The sequence below is a fragment of the Eptesicus fuscus genome, chromosome 2, assembly GCF_027574615.1.
Source record: "Eptesicus fuscus isolate TK198812 chromosome 2, DD_ASM_mEF_20220401, whole genome shotgun sequence".
NCBI classification, from domain to species: domain Eukaryota; kingdom Metazoa; phylum Chordata; class Mammalia; order Chiroptera; family Vespertilionidae; genus Eptesicus; species Eptesicus fuscus.
Genome location: NC_072474.1, coordinates 41974406 through 41989839, shown reverse-complemented (window position 1 = coordinate 41989839; position 15434 = coordinate 41974406). Strand labels below are relative to the sequence as shown.

At 39.5% G+C, this 15434-nt stretch overlaps 1 protein-coding gene across 1 annotated transcript; it reads left to right on the top strand.

Annotated features, from left to right (window-relative positions):
• The first annotated feature begins 5365 nt into the window (after positions 1-5365).
• Positions 5366-9274, top strand: RPL34 (ribosomal protein L34). Its single transcript, XM_054726694.1, is given in 6 exon segments — positions 5366-5459; positions 6343-6416; positions 6500-6599; positions 6925-6969; positions 6971-7029; positions 9139-9274. Coding segments are annotated over 5 exon segments (354 nt in total). The 5' UTR covers positions 5366-5459; positions 6343-6351; the 3' UTR covers positions 9224-9274.
• Positions 9275-15434: the final 6160 nt, after the last annotated feature.

Sequence of the window (15434 nt, the reverse complement as noted above, 5' to 3'; positions counted from 1 at the left end):
TCTGTTAAATTTTCATACAAAATAACCTAAAATCTATAAAAAGCAGGCACGTGAGGAGACAATAAAAACCAAGAGATATATCAGATAATAGGAAGACTTACTTGGGGAATTTAGATAATGGAGTTATTAGTCACAAAATCTTAAAAGTATTTATGCTAAATATACTCAAGCACTCAAGTAAATAAAAGTCAAGACTGAAAATTTCAACATAGAATGGGGAAAGGTAAAAAAAAAGAAAGAAATCTTAGAATAATTGATGTTAACTCACTGGATGTTTATAATAGCACATTAAATATGCTGAAGAGAAAATTAATGAACTGGGAGACAGGTCAGAAAACAAAATAAAGCATGGAAAAACAAAAGGATGGAAAATATTAAAGAAAGAGCAGGAAGTGTGGTGGCTTTAAAATATAATCCTAAAATCACTGACACTCTATCCAACAAGAGGTGAGGCTATATGTCCACTGCTTTTGAATCTAGGTGGGCTTGTGACAGCTTTGACTAACAGAATATGATAGAAATGATGCCATGTAACTTCCAAAGCTAGGTCATAAAAGGCCATGCCGCTTTTGCTGGTTCTCTTACAATACTTGTTTTCCAGATGCTTCCTTTTGAGTAACTCCCTCTCAGAACCCAACTGCCATGTGTGAGAAGTTCAAGCCCCAGGGAGATGCCATGTGTGGATGCTCTGTTTAACAGTCTCAGACTGAGCCTAGCCTTCAAGGTGTTCCAACCCAGGCACTAAGAATAAAAAAGCTTTCAGATGATTCCTGTCTCTAGCTGTTCAAGTCACCCCCCAGCTGAGGCACCAGTCGTCATGTGGCAACTACAAACCACTCCCACTATGCTCTGTAAGAATTCTTTACCCATGGAATCCATGAGCATAATAAAATGGTAGTTATTCTATGCCACTAACTTTGAGATGATTTGTTATACAGCAACTGACAACCAGAAGAGACTTAGAGATATCATGATAATATAGCATGTAACTAGAGTCCCAGAAGAAGAGAAGAGAATCAGACAGAAGTAATATTTAAACAGATAATGGCTGACAATTTTCTAAAACTTGTGAAAAATATCAAGATACAGATATGAAAGACCCTATTAACTCCATATAATAAATAAAAAGATAAAAACTCCTAAATACATCATAGTTAAATTAATGAAAACCAAACCTAAAGAGAAAATGTTGCAAAAGACAGCCAGAAAAAAAAAAAAAAAGACCCCTTTAAAAGAGCAAAAATGAAAATAATTTAACTTCTCAGCACAAGCCAAAATACAACAGAGTGGTATTTTCTCAAAGTACTGAAAGAAAAAAAATAACCACCAACCTTGAATTTTATATGTAGCACAGTAGAAGCTGTTGTTGTCCACATCACATTCCTTCAGCCTAATTTTAATTTTGGCTTTATTTGTGGTCAATTGATTGGTAACCTGAGTTCCATCTTCAAAATCCCTTTTGCCATATAACATAATTATGAGAGTATCCCCATGGGACAGAAGTCAAGGGGACCATCTTAAAATTTGTTGCCTTCTGCCTACCACATATACTCTATCACCCATCAATTCCACTTCTAGGTATATATCCAACTGAAATGCGTACATTGCTAGTACCTAGCACACGTCTTGTAGAAAGTAAGTGCTCAATAAATGGTGGCTAATCTTATGCTTATATACAAAGAACTACTTGAGGCTTCATATGGGTGGTAAAGTTTGAACTGGGTCTTAAGGATGAGAGGAAGAAAAAATATCCTCTAAAATGGTAGGTCAAAGCTTACAGTAGGTGCCTATGTGTATTCTTCTGAGAAGAGGGTGTTTAGCCTTCATTGTATTGTCAAAGGGGCTCATGGCCTCCAAGTAAATGAAGAACACTGCCCGGGCTCTAGGGAGGGATGCTAACAAGGTCCTTTAAGCTTTTGGATAGGCTCCCTGGATACTGAGAGTTGCACGGTGGTGTATTGGGGAATGCTTTTAAAAAATTACAAAAGTAAGGAAGTGAGGAAGGTAGGATCAGGGGACCCACAATGTGGTCGCAGCTGAGGCTTCAGCTTTCCCTACAGGAGGTCTGGATTTAGGATGGTTCTTCATAGTTGTCCCAAACGGGCAAGGGAGCAGGCGTTTGTGCTCCCACATCAGACATTCCATGGCAACATCCAGTGAGCCAGCCACACAGACCCACAGCGAGGATTTGAATAGAGCAAGTTTCCTTCCCGGTTTTCCAGTGCCACTGTGGAGGTGAGAAAGCAGGCACGTGAGTGAGGGTAGACACCAGTGCGGCCTGTTAATGCCATCATGCTGAACCTCCCTGTCATCTTTGCCACCACACCAGATGGAAGGCTCTGGTTATATCCTTGCCTTTGCTGACTCTCAAATAGCTTTGCTTCTCTCTTGACCAAGTCATGAGTTACTTCCCTCCTTCCCAGTCCTCCACTTTTTGTCCTCTGGAATTCCTTTCATCTCTGTACCAGGCATTGAGATGGAGGCTGGGTTAGAGAGCCAAATGTGTTTTTGTTTGTTTGTTTGTTTGTTTATCATTGTTTTTTAAAAGAATAGTTTATTGATTTTTAGAGAGGGAGGCAGGGAGAAGAGAGAAGCATCCATGTGAGAGTGTACTATCTATCAGCTGCCTCCTACACCACCCCTACTGGTGATTGAGCTTGTAACCGGGCATGTACCCTGACCAGAATGGAGCCAGCAACTTAGTGCATGGGACAACGCCCAACCAACTGAGCCACACAACCAACTAAGCCACACTGGCCAGGGCCAAATGTGGTTTTTGAACGAATGAACAAAAGAATGCATTTACTTGCAATATATTCTCTATTTCTAGAGAGACTTTGCCGGGTAGATGAATACAGCAGGAGATGGGAGCCCTGAGTACACTCTAATTTAGTTTACCTGTCTTTCTGTGTCCCCTCTGCTCCGGGAGATAGGAACAGTGGTCTCACTATCACAGTTTGCCATTATTATACTTAACCCAGTTCTGGAATGTGACTTTTCTTCTCTTTCTATCTGTATTTGCATTTTTTCTTGATCTGTCTTGCTAGAGATGTGGTGATCTCATTAAACATTTCAAAGAACCTCGCTTGTTTTTATTAATCTTTCTCTCTTTTAGTTCTCTGTTCATTAATTTCTGTGTACACTTACTAAATATTTTATAAACTTTTGTGAAATTGAAATAAGATGAACCTACCTCACAATTTTTTCCGGCTTGAACTGGGAAGCTTTGAGGTTTAAAATTCATTTATTTAAGGGATTTTCGTAAAAGTTATTAATTTTAATGTTGTCAAATTTATTTTTTCTAAGTTGTGCTTCTTGCATCTCATTTGAAACAAAGCCTTTCCTGCTCTAAGGTCTATAAGATATTCACCTATATTTTCTAATGATTTAAAGTCTCCTTATTGGCTCATTTAGGGTTGATTTTTATGTATAGAGTGAGTTGGGGATAAATTTTCTTTCTTTCCATTTGCATAATTGTATTTTTTTCCAACTTCATTCACTATATAATCTCTCCTTCCCCTGCCAATCTGATATGTACTCAATCCCATACATGTATGGGTCTGTTTGTGGTTCTCTGTTCTATTCCACTGTCTTTTCTTTATCAGTTCTACAATCGGAATTCTTTAGCAAATCTTAAATGCTGGAAGGGCAAATATGCACCCTTGCCTTCTTTTTCAGAAGGGAAATTCTTGACCTTTTTCTCTTCCAGATCCATTTTAGAGTCAGCTATTCTGAGTTTTGTTTGCATTTGCCTTGGATGTATGGATCATTTAGAGGAGAATTGACATTTTTATGATATGACATTTTTATAAATATGAATATAAGACTTCTTTAATACTTAATAAAGTTTTATAATTTTTCTTTGAGATTTGCATGCATTTTTTTAGATTAATATCTAGGTACTTCACATTTTCTAATTCTATTGTGAATGGTATTTAAACTATATATTTTTATTTATACTTAAAAATTATATAATCTAGTATTTTGTTGCTGGTATATAGAAATGCAATTGTATATTAATTTTACTTTTAGCTGTTTTGATAAATTTTTCTATTATTTTTAGTAATTTGTGTGAAGAGTCTCTTGGATTTTCTAATATTTGTTTGAAGCAGTGATATAAAATTTCACATGTGGAATACATATACACCTAGATCAAGACAATTGTATCAGCCCTCCAAATGTGTCCTCTTTATGCCTCCTTCCGTCCCTTTCCCTTTTTCCAACGTTAACCACTATTCTGACTTTTACCCAGAGCTAAGCTTTGTCAAATTTTCTTCTTTACATAAATGAAAAATATTTGCACGTGGTTTTATCTGCTCAACCTATGTGTGTAAGATTCACCTATATTATTTTTCATTCTTACTGCTATGCAAGTTTCCAATGAGCAAGCATACTACTCTTCTCTTGAGGGACACGGGGTGGTTTCCAAGTGTTGGCTCACAGTGCTGCCATGAACATTGTAAAGCCTGTGTTTTGGCGAAGATAGTACTTTGACTTCATGATGCCTTTGATCATGACATAACTCTACAAGGTAATTCCTAATATCTTTTAGAGACTTGAGAACTTGCCCAAAGTAACACAGCTAATAATTAGCAGATACTGGGTTAAAATTACAATTTGTGAAGCTTGTGCTTTGAACGGCAAGGAAAGAGAAGGGAAAGTTAAAGATAGTAGCTCCTTGCCGTGGCCGTTAGCTCAGTGGTGGGGCCACCATCCCCCGCACGGGAGGGTCCCGGGCTGGACCCCAGGTTGCCGGTTGGATCCCTGTTGAGATGCGAGCGTGAGGCCACAGGTGGTGTTTCCCTCTCACATGTTTCTCTCTCTCCCTCTCTCTAGAATAAATGAAAAACATATCCTCAGTTGAGGATTAAAAATAAGTTAAATTTAAAATAAAAAGAGAGTAACTCCTCAAAAGCCACCTAATAAGTAGTGTCAGAATTGGAATTCGAACCCAGGTCTAGGTCCAAAGCTGGCCCTCTTTAGATTAAATGTGTGGCAGCGCCCGTAGGAACGAAAAATGTTAATTTTGTGCCACTTTTGCCCTTCGCAGCTCTTCTGTCGTTAGCATTCGTTTCTACAGCAATTCCCAAAAGATCTCTGCGTGGCGGTGGTGCGGACAGCAGAAGCGCACGCCCCGCCCGCGGAGGCGAGGCACGTCGGGTGCCGTACAACGTGGCGGCGCTCTGCATCTCCGCCTACGTAGGGAAGCTGCATAATATCCGTACAACTGAGCGGGACCCTCTCCACCACGCCCCTGGTTTGACGCAACTTCCTGTCCTGCGCAGTCGGCTTGACCTTTGAACTCGCAAGCGCCTTCCTTTTCCTCTTCCGGGGACGGTGACTTCAGGTATGGGTGCCTTTTCGTTCTCCCTGTGGTTACTCCCTTTACAATCGGCCGCCATCCGGGGAGTTGCGGGACCCGGGGTCTGTCGGTCGCAGTGTTTTGAGCTGTCGTGGGGGTAAGGGTCCCGGAGGAAGGCTGGTTGGTGGTGAGCAAGTCCCTGGCGTTTAGCTCCAGACACCCCTTGGTCCGGACCTCTCGTCCGGAGCCGGGAGCGGTTGGCGTTCACCGCCCGGTACTTGCCGCCTTTGAAGGCCGGCGTGTGGAGATAGACGAGGTGTACTCCCGCTAGTTGGCACTCTGGGAAACAGCGGAGCATCTTCGTATCTTGCGCCGACATTTTTAACACCGCTCCTGCTGTGTTCTCAGGCTTTGGGAGGGCGGACGACCGGCATGTCGTCGTTTCAAAATGTTTTCTTTCCCAAGGCCTATATAGCAAGGAAGAGAAAAACGTGTTAATAGGGACGTTTTCCCTGGTGGTTTCGGAGGTGCAAACGCGAATAGTGGCTGATGAGATGGGACACTCGCATTGGCCTTCCGTGTCGGTTTTGGGGTCTGACAGTTCTGGCTGAGAGTGATGTCAGAAAGGAGCGTGGAGTGATGACTGCAGGCAGTTTTCAGATAACAACATGGCTGCGGAGAAGTGGTTACAGAGTTTGGGATAAAAAAAATGAGTTTGATTCAAGCCTTGCTTATGCTTACATGTTCACTGAAAAATTAAGTCATTCATGTACAAACCTGTGTAAGCGATTTCCTTATAATGCCAAAATTAGTGTTAAATGGCACTTAGCTTTCAAGCAAGACACTGAACCCTGAGCATCTATGTGCCAGGCTAATATAAGTAGCTTTTTAAAGTGAGCCCCTTTCATAAGGTACCTTAATTAAGGATGCTGTGTACGTGAATAAATACGGATAATGTATAAATTATGCGATGCCGTTTTGTTTTTTAAAGGTGTGAATCATCTCTGCAATGCAATTTTATTCTACTCTTCTTCGTTTAGGTATTCACCATGGTCCAGCGTTTGACATACCGTCGGAGGCTGTCCTACAATACAGCCTCTAACAAAACCAGACTGTAAGTATTTCTAAAATTTAAAATACACATTATCATTTTACTCTGCTAAATGCTGAGCCGTGGTCTATTCTCTCACCTTCTAGGTCCCGAACCCCTGGTAATAGAATTGTTTACCTTTACACCAAGAAGGTTGGGAAAGCACCAAAATCTGCATGTGGCGTGTGCCCAGGCCGACTTCGAGGAGTAAGTGAGCCTTTTGTTATGAATAAGTTAACAGGTTGAAGTTTTGAGCATTCATTTCTCACTATGGGAACGGTGAAGGAGAGGACACCACTAGGATTGATGAGAATTTCTAAACATCCATAATCCCCACCTGTCAAGAATGTAGATTTTCTCTTAAAGCCAATGACAGATACACTGAAATGCTATTCACTTAGATAAATCAGTACACCATTTCCCTGTGTGACCTAGTTTAATGTTTGCACTTACAACCTATTAAGAAAAATGTAGCACAATTTCTGTTCCTGTAAAAGCATCATGAAATAACCTCAACATTTTCTTTATGCAGGTTCGTGCTGTGAGGCCTAAAGTTCTAATGAGGTTGTCTAAAACGAAAAAAACACGTCAGCAGGGCCTATGGTGGATCCATGTGTGCTAAATGTGTCCGTGACAGGTAAATACAACTCTTAAGTCAAATGGGCTTTCTTAAACAATGTGTGGGTCTGTCCATTACGCTGCATGCTGATCATTACTAGAAGACTGGTGAAAAAAATAACTTATTTAAACGAAAGTTGCCTACTTTAGGATCCTTCCTAGACTAAGGATAATTGGGGAAGTACAAAATAAATGATACTAGTTCAAAATAATTTAGGATTTGGGGCCATCTTTATGCTAGATGTAGAAATTAAAATGACCTTGGTTTTGTAGGGGAGGAAGGTAAGAAACTGTTTTGACATTAAGATAGATGGAGAGTAGAAAGTGTTGTTTCTCTCAAATCAATAAATATATCCTTGGGTGAGGATTTTTTAAAAAGGAACAAAATAGATGTATATATTTCTGATGTGGCTGGAGCAGAGAGTAGTGGGAGGTGGTAGACAAGAAAAGTCACAGATCAGGAAGGACGGTTTTTAGCTTGATCCTTAAAAATGTGGGGATTGGTGGGGTTTGAGGAGGGCAGGGAAACCTTTGGTGCTAGGAACAAATGCTGCAGCAGGATGGGTAACGAAATCAATCAGCAAGAGGTGGACGCTTGGAACAGTTGCTCTACTGTGTGAAGGCTAATGAAATGACACCTCTTTTAAGACCAGAAGGCTGGGTGGGAGGGATTTAGGTAGAAGGCTAGGTCTTTCGGATGTGTGAAAGTGGCGTAGACAGGAGTGGACGCAGTGGAGTTTATGATGGTAACTTTTACGTAGCATTTTTATGGTAAAGACTGTTGCTAGTTCATCAGGGAAGTGTTTCTGTTACCATCTTTTTGTGAAGAAACCAAGACCTACTGCTTAACTCACATAGCTGATAAGAGGCAACACCAGCATTTCTTCCAGGCTTTATTGAGACCCTTACCCTTAACCCCACTCACTGTATTAACATTAAATTGTTTCCAAAGACTTAAGTGGCAGAGGTGATGGGTCTTCACAAGTGAAGAAGTTGGTTCAGTAGAATAGTTTGCCTCCAGTTTAATTCAGATAGTTCTGTAAAGCGGTGTAGTCAAATTTCTAAACCAAATCTTGACACCAAACCTTGCAAGTTCATTTTGCCTTTTAGGAGTTAGTTTGTAAGGGGATGGTAAGGCACGGTATAGGAATACAAACACATGATAAGTATAACTTCCATGAAATGCAGGAGAACTTACTGAAGTTTAGAGAAGTTACTTTCAAGTGGCTGGCAATCTGAGAATAGAATTTAAGGTGGAACCTGATTGATGAGTAAGTTGGACAGGGGTTGAAAGGGCATTGCAGGCAAGGAATGCAGTCGATCAATCAATGCTGCAGGAGGCGGCCGATCAATGATTCTCATCATTGTTTCTCTCTCTACCCTCCCTTTTTCTCTGAAATATATATATATTGTATTTACTTTGACTCTAAATGGAGGTTCTAAGTACAGAAATTGCAAGTCCTTCCAAATTTAACCCTTTGCACTCGCTTGCTTTTTTCTCGATTCCTTTATTCTAATGCTAACCGTGTCGAGTCACACTCGACATCCGAGTGCAAAAGGTTAACCTTTATAAAAACCCTGTGAAATCGGTATGAAATTATTCCTGAGCCTTAGAACAGAAGGTAACTGTTCACAAGATCACACAGCTAGTAAATGGTGGAGTTGGCTTCAGGCAGGCTCTAGTCTAGAATCTTTGCTCTTGATAAAGGACCTCTTGCTAATATCTTGTACCCCTTCATTTTGGTTCCTAGCACATTACTCCTTTCTGTGTTTTTACTGGAAATTTTCAATATTGTGGTTAAAACATTCTAAGATGTTTTACAAATCAAGTAATGTCGTTAGTCCTGGATCCTAATGAAATGAAAGCTAACATAGTGGCAGAGAGCCGGCTCCTGTGGGTGATTTGCCAGTTTACCGTGACTCCAGAGGAGGGTAGTACTACTGTGGGAGGAGACCGTAGGCCGAGATGGTCTGTCCATATAATACCAGTTTTTCATTTGTACTTGTGGGTTTTATTTTCTTGAGTATCTTCCCTCATAGCTTTAAGTCTTTTTAGGTACTTTTTTCTTGCCTTTGTTAAATGAACGCTACTTGGGTATAACTATTCATTTAACATTTTCCTTTGTAGGATCAAGCGTGCTTTCCTTATTGAGGAGCAGAAAATCGTTGTGAAAGTGTTGAAGGCACAAGCACAGAGTCAGAAAGCTAAATAAATTTAAAATGAAGCTTTTTTGAGTAATAAAAACAAAAGTCTCATTCTGTTATTTATCTTGTAATTTGTTAATATACAGGTTTTGTTTCTGTGTGTTATCTGGGGACCCTGTGATGTCTAGATTTCTGCTTTTTCTAAATGACAGTAGTGGGAAGTTAATGGTCGCTACAATTTTTTATGGTAACTTGAGACAAGGCCGTTTGAGAAGAGTGGCCCTTGTATCTGAACGTTTCTTTGAAGACGACTTGCATCATTTTTATAGTAGCTCCTTCATCAGAATTCAGAGCAGAAACCACAGTGTTTAAAGTTATTTGGAATGGAACCATTCTTACATCATTAAACCCTCTTATTTTCTTAGTTTACTTTCAAACTGGTCTATTTTGGAGAACGAAACTTTATCAGCAAAAAATGAGCTCCTGTGTACAAAACTTAATGTCATGGGTCTAGTGAAATTCAAATTCAGATTTATGTTGGATTTATAATCCAGATCAGAATATTAAAATAATAGACCCTAGTATACAGATTTGTTCCAACGGAAAGTAATATAAGAAAACTCATGTGCTCACAACTGTAAACCTACTTTTGCCTCACCCTGTATTTTCTTAACTATGGAATACTGTTTCAAACAACTCAATAATGCAAAACTGTAGATTTTAATAGTTCATTCTTACAGTGCTGAGACTATCAGACATCCATTCAAGTATAAACTTTGAATTGTCCTCCAAGACCATTTTTTCAGGTCATGTCAAGCTTCCAATCCTAGGCTACTTGCACAAGCCAAGAAATCTAGAAACTTGGTAGCTAGAGAAGTCTGTGCATTTTGACCCTTTTCCTCTAGACATTGCAATTACTGGCCTGATGTCTTGTGTAGAGAAACATTCCCTTTTTATAATAGTGGCCTTAAAAAATATTTTTACTGATTGCAGAGTGGGAGGGAGAGATGGAAACATAAACAATGAGAATCATCATTCAGCTGCCTTCTGCATGCCCCCTACTGGGGTTTGAGCCCACAACCCTGGCATGTGCCCTGACAAGTCAGGACCTGGTCAAAGCCACTGAGCCACACCAGTTTCCTTTTCTAAATAAGGAAAAGTGCAGAAATCTGGCCTTGAACCACACTGCCAGCTAATTTCTTTGGTAGACATGATTTTGAACTTGATAGCATCTCCATAGTGATACCTAACGCCTATTTGCCCTGTGCCTGGCACTTCAAAGCACTTCATTTAGTCTTCCCAACAACCCTGTGACACCTTTATTATCCCCATTTTATAAATGAGAGCACTGAAGCACACAAGTTGTGTAATACTATCCATTAGAATTGCACATGTATTTAGGGAGTTGAGATTGATAGTATTCCCAATAAATACTTCACAAGAAATGATAGCTGAAGTCTCTATTAACATCATCTCAGATGATTGAGATCCATCAAGTTTTCCCCAAATGTCTTCCAATCAAATTGTTAAGCAGCCAGAACAATACAATTATTTTGGGTAATGTTTAGTCACAATATAAAAATATTTTTAATAGGGATATAATTGAAAAGCATTGGATTCTGAAGTAGAGTAACATCTCATTTCTCCATGACTGATGCTGACAGATACTGCATGGACCTGTTTTGTGATCATCTAGTATGTTATAAGAATCTAAAAATGGATTCTTTAAAAATAACACTCAAAACAATGCCTTAAAATTTAAATTCAGTTAATTGCTTTGTAAACTCATTTTTCCTAGGTTTGAGATGTCATCTTTAAGTAATAGCTGTGGAGGAAAAGCCTCCATTTGCATGTCAGGGCTCTTATGACACAAAGTTCTGTAGAGCAACTTGACAGCACAGGCTGTAATGTGAGGCCTATCAAGTTTCAACAAAATAAGTGGGTTAACTTAGAAATTTGAGAAAACTAAAGCATTGAAGTCACATACTTTTCAAAGAATTCATGTATTAAATGGTTTAACCTTTTCCAAATTTGAAGTGTTTTCACTTACAAAACATGTTTTTAGACAATTTGGAAAGTAGGAAAATTAGAATGAAAAAAATCCTCTTTAATTTCAGTATGCAGATAATTATTTTTAAGTCAAAATTGGAAGCATACTTTATATATAAACTTTGAACCCTTTCTCCACCCTTAACCCCTGTAAACATGTTTCTTTTGGAAAATTATAACCGAGTATGTCATCAAATTGATGTACCATAATATAAATATTCCCTTTTGAATAATTTGAGTTATTTTTTATTGACTTCAGAGAGGGAGAGCTAGAACATCAATGATGAGAGAGAACCATTGATTGGCTGCCTCCTGCATGCCCCACAGGGGATCAAGCCCACAAACTATGACCTGGTTTATAGATGGATGCTCAACCACTGAGGCATGCCAGCTAGGCTGAATTATTTCTAATTTTTCTCCATTTGAACACTTGTGAGCATTCTTTTTTTATTTTTTAATATATTTTTATTGATTTTAGAGAGGAAGGGAGAGGGAGAAAGAGATGGAAACATCAATGATGAGAGAATCATTGATCGGCTGCCTCCTGCACTGGGGATTTGAGCCCGCAACCCAGGCATGTGCCCTTGACAGAATCAAACCCGAGACCCTTCAGTCCATGGGCTGACCCTCTAACCACTGAGCAAACTAGCCAAGCTAAAAGCAAGCTCTCTTGTCTCTGCTCTTACAAGGGCACTAAAACCTTGATGAGGGTTCCAACCTCATGACTTGCCTCCCAAAGGCCACCACTTCTTAATATATTGGGGATTAAGGTTCCAATATATGAATTTTGGAAAAACAACACTGCCACGTTTCATGTCCATAACACTAAGGATGTGAAATATGCCTGATTGGTGACCATTTCTTCACCTGTGTTAGTTTAGCCACTTAGTTATTGACCACAGGCCGCACTTCTCCATTCCTCCCTCTGCTAATTACTCTCCACCTCACTCGTGTTGTGGTGCGTAGATATAGAAGGCCACAGACTAGTGTGAACATAGTGCCAATTCTGTCCAAGTGGCCAAAATGGATTCTGCACTGCACTAGGTTTTGATTTAAAGAAACAAACAGTTTTTATTGAGTCCAGTTCTGTGTATGACAAAGTATTTTTGACAGGTTCCTAAGAAGATAAGTGAATGTAGTCAGTGGTTTCTCCTTCCATTGAATTGCTTATAATTTCATTAGAAGGATGTGGGGGGTGGGGGGGGTGGTGGCGCGGGTAGTCTTTCACCCTTAAAAGCAGAAAACATCCATATATTTAAGTAAATAAATCAAATTTATTTTCAGCAGTGCATACACTTTTTACCCTAATGATTTAGGGCTTGGGCTCCCAGAATTTTGATAGGGCTGTATCCAGCTCTAACTACAAACTATTTTATCATACCAACTGAAATCACATACAGGCATATCTTGGAGACATTGGGGGTTTGGTTCCCAACCACCACAACAAAGCAAATAGCACAATAAAGTGAGTCACATGAACTTTTTGATTTCCCAGTGTATATAAACTTATGCTCTACTATACTCTTAAGTGTACAATAGCATTGTGTCTTAAAAAAGTAATACCTTAAAAATACTTTATTGCTAGAAATTGCTAACCATCATCTGAGATTTCAGCAAGTCCTAATCCTTTTGCTGGTGTAGTCTTCAATTTGTTTAAAAAAAAAAAAACAAAGAAAGAAAGAAAAAGCAGTATTTATGGAAAGCAACAAAGTGAGTTGCAAGAAAACGACATACACCTCTACCAGTCTTTGGAGTAAGATTGTGAAGCAGGACTGAATGTGATTATTTTTTTCTGAGTCAGATTACTTACTGCTGGGTTAAAGGTCTATAACTATTAGCTATTACCAATAAACCCAGTGGTGTGTGGAGCCAGCTCATCCTGGCTGTCAGAGCCAGTTGTGTCTAGCTCTGTGTTCAGTGATGCCAGGTTGGTACCTTGAAATTGGAAATATTTACACAGAAAATCAGCAGACTATCTTCAAGAGTTTTTTTTTCTAGAGGAAAAGATTCACAACATTTATAGATCAAAAAGAGCTTTCTGATTTCTAATATATCAGCTACTTAATATTTCTGAGTAAATCTTAAATGTTTCTGGATAATTTCAATGATTACATAAATGTTTTTGCCATATATTTACATTCTGATTTGCTTTAGCTTTCACTCATTAACTCAATAAATATGTATTAGAAACTACTGTGTTCCAGAAACTGCTTCTGGGTATATATTAATACAATTGTCAACAGAGCAGACTCTTTCCTGCTCTCCTGGTACATAAGGGAGATTATGTTAAGTGAGGATACAAATACATTTTTAATTGCACACATTGGGATAAGAATCATAAAGGGAAAGTATTCAGTGCTGTTAAACAGTGTAAGAATGGAATCTCCTGGGGAAGGGAAGGCAGGCTTTTCTGAGAAAGTGATGTTTAAGCTCAGAGCAAGAACAAGTAGATGTTAGCTGGGTGCAAAGTAGGAAGAACATTCCAGACATAAGAACCAAGTGCAAATGTCTTAAATCAAGAAATAGCTTATATTTTTAAACAAGTAACTCATGCAGCCCAATTCACTCTTAATATTTAAGAGCCCAGTAAGTCTGATATATGTGAACAAATTGTTACTAAGAAGGAACATTCCTATTAGCAAATAGCTTTTAGTCACCTACGAGGCTCCAAAAGATCTGTGCCACCTTCTTCCTAAGGAAAACCAGTGAAGGAAAAGCTTTCCTAAACTTATTTTAGGAACAAAGACACAGTAGTCTGCATTAGGGGATATTTTAATTATGCAACCCCCTAGATACTTTAGGCATCAACCTACTATTAAGGAGGAAAAGATCAAAATTATTGACTGAATTCCCCAGATATTCATTCAGCTTCTATATTCCTTTGCCTGTGCAAATAGCCTGAGGGCTATGCCCTCCCCCCTCTCCTCCACCTTTCTTGTTAGAAATAAGCTTGCAGCTTGACATGCCTAAAGAACAAGTAAGTCCTGAAGAAAATGCAGATGTGTACTGCATCAGTGTAAATTGCACAAAGACTATAAGCTATACTAGAGGCCCGGTGCGTGGATTTGTGCACCAGTGGGGTCCTTCGGCTTGGCCTGCACCCTCTCGCAATCCGGGACCCCTCGGAACTGGCAGTCCAACATGCCCCAGGGGTGTAGCAGTGTGTGAAGTCGCAGGCGGCCGGGGGAGGAGCCTGCACTGCTCCACTCATCCTGGCCCACTGCGCCTGCTGCTGCTGCCACTCAGTAAACTTGCTGAGCAGAGCACCCGCTGTGGGAGCTCACTGACCACCAGGGGGCAGCTCCTGCATTGAGCGTCTACCCCCTGGTGGTCAGTGCACGTCATAGCGACTGGTCAAATGGTCGACCTGTCGAATGGTTGACCAGTTGCTTAGGGTTTTATAATATAGATGGTCTGTTGCAATTACTCACTCTAGGGGTATAGCGTGGAAGCAGCCACAGACAATACCTAAATAAATGGTCAGGGCTGTATACCAATAAGGCTTTACTTATAAAAACGGAGGTGGGCTCAGATTTGGCCTGCAGATTATAGTTTGTGGACCTTCCCTGTTCTGGATGACCCTGCTTCCAGCTCCAGCTGCCATCCAGCTGCAACTGCGTGAGAAACCTCAAGCAAGACCAGCAGAAAACTGCTGTGTTGACTCTAGTCAACCCAGAGGATGGTGAGAAAAAAAAAATGGTTGTTTTGTTGCACTAAATTTTGAGGTGGCTTGTTACATAGTGATATACCACTAAAACAGTGGTACAGGATAATGGTCTTTAAATATTTTTTTATTGCATAGCCTTTAAAGAATTTGAAAAGTTGTGTAGACCCTTGCACATCTTTAGATTGTCACCTAAAACTTTTCCTTATAAATTTAAATTGTTGCAAAAGATGTAATTTCCAGCACAATAAAGATATGAATAATTAAAAAAACTGCTCTATCACTTTTAAAATACATCAAATAGAAGCTACATAGCAACCATTAAAAAAAGAAGAAAGAAGACAGGAATCTGCTCTTTTAACAGTTGGAAGTTTTTTATTAAAAGTATTTTTCTGATTGGTAATTCCCACAATTCTATTTCTAAGAAAGAAAAAGCAAAAGAGAGAGGCATGGAGTCTTGCCACCCATTTGTCCTCCGGACAAAATAAGGCATCACTGCCTTTTCATCTGGTTCTCTTTGCTTCACTCTGAAGGAGCTCTCTCTCTCTGGAGTAATCCATTCTTTG